General features: G+C 40.2%; 1 protein-coding gene across 1 annotated transcript; it reads left to right on the top strand.

The window, feature by feature from the left end:
- Positions 1 to 349: 349 nt before the first annotated feature.
- Positions 350 to 5,093, top strand: nudt21 (nudix hydrolase 21). The gene is made up of 7 exons (XM_086286727.1): positions 350 to 636; positions 1,674 to 1,874; positions 1,966 to 2,029; positions 2,110 to 2,199; positions 2,671 to 2,746; positions 2,849 to 2,963; positions 4,661 to 5,093. Exons 1-7 carry the CDS (start codon positions 521 to 523, stop codon positions 4,680 to 4,682), a joined length of 684 nt encoding a protein of 227 aa, XP_086142853.1. The 5' UTR covers positions 350 to 520; the 3' UTR covers positions 4,683 to 5,093.
- The last annotated feature ends 448 nt before the right edge of the window (positions 5,094 to 5,541 follow it).

Genomic DNA, 5,541 nt, shown 5'->3' with positions numbered 1-5,541 from the left:
TAGAAAAAATCCAAAATAAAAAATAAAATAAACAAATATTTTATAAAAACAAAACATATATACATATATATATATATATATATATATATATATACACATATACATATATATATACATACATATATATATATATATATATATATATATATATATATATATATATATATAGTTATTTAATTTTTTAATTTTTTATTTTTTTTATTTTTTTTTAATGTAAAACAGGTCATTTTTGGTTAATTTACACTTCAATTTTCACTGACACACCCTTTGATAGTTCGCTACATATCAAATACGAAGTAACGTCTCAGATCCAGACCAGCAGGGGTCGCTGGCGAAGAGTCTCCCCCACCACAAAGCCGCACTTCACCCGGAAGAGGAGCGAGGTTAACAACGGCGGAGACATTTGTTGTGGAGGGTCGGCGGCGTTTCTGAAGTAATTCATATATTCCAATAAATAACCAGCTCCCAGCGGAGGTGCTTTCTTTCCGGCGGGTTTAGTGTCGCTGAGCATACGCTAGATATGTCGGTCCCGCCTCCCAGCCGCTCGTCCACCGGCTGGCCGCGCAGCGCTCCCGTCCAGTTTGGGAACAAATACGGGCCCGCGAAGCCGCTCACACTGGAGAGGACCATCAACCTGTAAGTCCGTGTGGATCATTCTAAAAGCACCGCACACGTAGCTGGTCTCACTACCGTCGTGGGGCCGTTAATTATCGCACACCGAGGAGTCAGGATGCAGCGCGACCTGCTTGGTTCGGTTAATTGTGATCGCTGCAGGAAGAAGCCTTAGCGGGTCGATGTCTGTGGTCCTATTAAGGCTTCGTGAGGGTTATTCTGAAAGTAAAACATAGGAAAAACATCTCGGCTGTAACTCTGACATTATAACCGAACTTTGGTGTTTATTTCACCTGAACGTAGATTAGAAATGTAGATTTTTAGTTACAGGTGTAACTAATTATTCCCATTATCAGTGTTGGGAACGAGACGTGATTTAAATGTGATTGCCATAAAGCTGCCTGACAGGTAACTAAGTCACTTAGAATATTAAGAAAATTTACAAAATTACATTCAAATAATATTAAGGAATTTCTAAGAATTTATGAAGGTTAAAAGAAATGTCTCAAATTCACAAGGGCTCTGAAAAAAAGGGCTCTTTGTTTATTAACGTTTGAAATCATCCGTCAATCAAGAAAATAACCAATTAGTCAGCTCTAATTAATTAATCTGACATTTTTCTCCAATTATGATTTTTTTTCAGAAAATAAATATTTCTAAGAAAAAAAAGAATTTGATAAATACTCCATGTTTTTTTTTTTTAAACATGTTTTTACAAAAAATAAGGGAAAAAACAAACAAACTAGGGACTTAATCAGGTTGATTGTGGCAGCTGAAAGCCTGAATTAAGCAGTGAAATGAAAATTTTTGGGGTGCTTTTACTTTTTAAACATGGATAAAATCTGGGTTTTAACTGTTTAATGAACAAATGTGAACAGCCCTGAATAATTAAATAAAACCAGTTATTTTCTTGAGAAAAACCTTTTTGTTATAGCCATAGATTAAAAAATTCTTTTTTATTATTCTAATGTCTCCCACAGCTTTCTGTGTGTGTGTGTGTGTACCCCGCTGTGGGTATCTCCATTTATGCTGAAATGCCTTCTTGTGTGTTTTCCTGTCAGATACCCCCTCACCAACTACACATTCGGTACCAAGGAGCCACTGTATGAGAAGGACAGCTCGGTGGCAGCCCGGTTCCAGCGGATGCGGGAAGAGTTTGATAAGATGGGGATGCGGAGGACAGTGGAGGGTGTCCTCATTGTCCATGAACACAGACTGCCTCATGTTTTACTCCTGCAGCTGGGCACAACTTTCTTTAAACTGTGAGTGTCTGATGTTCAGAGCTCTACTGTGTGAACAAACTGAGGTAGTTTTTCCTGCACGGGTGCCTCACAGTTTGCTTCTCTGCTGCAGGCCTGGTGGAGAGTTGAACCCTGGGGAAGATGAGGTGGAGGGTCTGAAGCGCCTGATGACCGAGGTAGCTACCAAACTTTGAGCTTAGTGTCATTGTGCCGGCTGTTTTGAGTCTGTGTGCATTAACTTCAAATTTGTTGTTAGATCCTTGGACGGCAGGATGGTGTGAAGCAGGACTGGGTGATCGATGATTGTATTGGTAACTGGTGGCGTCCCAACTTTGAGCCTCCACAGGTCAGTACAAAGAAGATGATCAGAAGGATATTTATGATACTTTAACTAGGGATGCATCAAGCCAACCTTTTCCAGATCTGATCTGATACAGATACCTTGGCTTCAGGTATTAGCCTATACTGAGTACAGAGCCATGTAATTCTTACTGTGAGGAAGAAACTTGGAATAAACATTAGGCTCAATTTAAACACTGCTCTACATCCAAGAATATACATACAGTTGTCAGAAGTTTGCAGTGGTACTGCTACACTGTGCAAAGTGGATGAAATGATGAAGAAAGAGGACCACCTCCAAATTCTTCAACTTCACTGCATATCAACAGATGTATGCATTACAATCACCCCACCCTGGAAGAAGGACAGTTCAACAGAATGACTGAAATTAATATTAGATTCATTTTTATATCAGTCATGTTGGATATTGTCACATCTACATCTTGATGTGAACTAATCTGAAGTTTTTGCCCTGCAGTATCCCTATATTCCAGCTCACATCACTAAACCTAAAGAGCATAAGAAGCTGTTCCTGGTCCAGTTGCAGGAAAAAGGTCAGTGTATCTCAAAATTTCTTTGATGCTTAATTAAAATAAGTAAAGACTTAGATGAGTCTCTTTGGTTGTTTCTGAAATCTGTGTTTGATGTTTGTACAGCACTGTTTGCTGTGCCCAAAAACTATAAACTGGTGGCTGCACCGTTGTTTGAACTGTATGACAACGCTCCTGGATATGGACCGATCATTTCCAGTCTACCACAGCTGCTGAGCAGGTAATGTTCAGAACTTTTGCATGCGTTTGGACAGAAAATAGTAGAACTGCAATGTTTTCGAGTGATGCAGGGATTCCTCAGAGCAGAGGGATGCGCTGTGAAATTACATAGCAGGGTTTCTTTCTGGTCGCTGGCAGTGTGCACAAAGTTTGCACTCCGATCAGAGACATTATCAACACAACAGGTGATAAAACATATAACAGCAAAATGGAAGACTTTTCCTGCAAATTAGACAAGAGATTGATGCTGCAGAAAATCATTATGTATTTGAATTCTTGAGGTAATATATTTATTTTACCAATCCGTGCGCTCTAACGGCTGCATTTTTCTTTATATAACATTGTCTTCCACGCAAAGTGATGTCACATCTGTTTGTGCAAGCTGTGCACAAACAGATGTGACATCAGTGTGATGTGCATATGTCAATTTTCGTAACCTTGCATGTTTGCTATGGGGTGGTTGAAGAGATGAGTGCATGTTTGTGTTAGTTTTTACCGCTTTTGAATCGCATATCGGTGCAGAAGCTCAGATGTTGCACCAGCTTGAAAAGACTTTCTGGAAAACACTGGGAAAAGGTTTCATCTGCAGCTAAAAACACCCGTGGCCTCAGCGCCAGGATAAATGGCACGGCACTGTTTGTGTACCAAACAACCAATCGGGCGACCATAATGATCCTTTAATGTGTCAGCTGCACATTTGACCTCTCAATCTGTAAGACTTTATGTTGCTTGGTGTGTTTAGTTATGATAGTCTTCTATACCATAATAAATAAGGCTTCAAAGTGCCTATAGTTTATATAACATGGTAAACGGAGCTGAATATTCTCAGTGATAAATGGCCTACAAATGTAACCCATCGATTTTCAAATCTGTGTCCCAATGGCTGGAATTTCCATTTGGTAAAAGGCACGAGTATAAACTTTTATGCATCACTAACTTGACACAAATTCCAGTGACAAAGTGATGCACACAGTTTGTGCTGCTGCAACCTTACAGAGGAGCTTCATTAGCTTGTGTTGATGAGGTATGGCTCAGTGGGTTGAACATATGTTTCTTATAGCTACGTCCCAATTCAGCGGCTGCGCCCTTCAAAGGCCGACCAGAGCTGCTGCTAAATGAGGCGGCTTAGCCTCTCGTGTGCTGCTTCTGTTGCCTAGCAACCATGACACTAACAGGTAGTGATGAGCCCACAGCCGGTGGCACACAATGAAACTTGGGATAAGGTGGGCTATGAGGGATGCGCTCAGCATATCCTTGAAAGCCCGGGAAGAGGACACATTTGTAGGTCACTTTCGAGGGAGCCTTCGGATGTGAACGGCCCTCGGTGTCCTGCTGTGATGTAATCGAGCTGGTCTTTCCCTCAATACATGAAATCATCGCGTTATTAGCTGCATTTTATATTTGCTCTTTGTCTAGTATTAAAATTAGTTTGATCTGAAACATGTGACAAATTGGGGGGGGGGGGGGGTTGTGAAGAAATGACGATGGGATTTTAAATCTAAACTGTGAGCATAACTGAGCACGTTAGTTCTAGCCAGGTTAAAAACAGCTACTTCCTTTGTAGTAAACCTTCTGCAATGTACAGATTTGTCCTGGAAAAGATGCTCTTATCATCAAAGTAGCTCTTTGTCAACATGAGTCTAACTGGCATTGATTTTGTAATAATCACTGTTTGTTTTTTGTTTTGTTTTTTTACAGGTTTAACTTCATCTACAACTAACTCAAATGATCAGAAGTACATGCGGCCGTCTCTGTGAGTGCGTCCCGCAGTGTGGAGAAAAGACTTCGCCTCAGCACCATCTTTCACAAAACAAATGCTTGTCATGTCAGGTATATCTGCAGACCGGAGGGGTGTTTATACTGTTTAAGAAGACTATGAAAATGTCTTCTTTTTTTTTTTTTTTTTCTTTGTTTCTTTTTAACCTTAAGAGTTGTTGTAGTCTGCAGGTTTGTATTCCAGTGCGTTAAAAATCTGATTTTATGTCCTCTCGAAGGAGGCCAGTGTTTAATTAAACAAGCCAAAACGTTGAGTTTCCTGTTGTTTTAACCTGTAACAATGCCGTGTTTTCTTTTATTTTCTTTTAATAAAGCAGTCTTTTGAGTACGTTTTTTATAAAGTGCAAAGAGCAGCCGTGTCTGTCTGACTTGTTTTTGAAGTTTCAATAATATGCTACATTACATCTGTTGCTGTTCAGAAATACAAATCAAAGACGTTTTGGAGAAGTCAGCAATTTTTGTGATGTAGGCTGAATTAAAAACAACCAAAAACTGGTAAAGTGACAGCAGGTGCCATTAAAATCTGGGATCTAATTTGAGGAGGTCAGACAGAAATGTGTGCATCATTGTGGTTAATGTATGGGGAAAATGCTGTGCAGTCAGTGATGCTCTCCTAGGCTTCCCCACAGCCACATCCAGCTCTGGGCACTCATTTGGATTCAGATCAGGTGACTGACTCAGCCAGTCGAGAATGTTTCTCCACCTCTTCCCCTTCAGCTCTTTGGGGGTTTTTTTGGGTTTTTTTTTTTCCTTTTCCCGCTCTATTTTCAGGATCGTGATCCTGCCGAGTGATGAAATGCCTT

Source organism: Aulonocara sp. 'chitande type north' Nkhata Bay, linkage group LG1, assembly GCF_057382095.1.
Source record: "Aulonocara sp. 'chitande type north' Nkhata Bay isolate Kocher_YH1m ecotype deep benthic linkage group LG1, A_spYH_male_GT1.1, whole genome shotgun sequence".
Lineage (NCBI taxonomy): Eukaryota > Metazoa > Chordata > Actinopteri > Cichliformes > Cichlidae > Aulonocara > Aulonocara sp. 'chitande type north' Nkhata Bay.
Note: the sequence above shows the minus strand (reverse complement) of the source record. Positions and strands in the feature narration are given on the sequence as shown.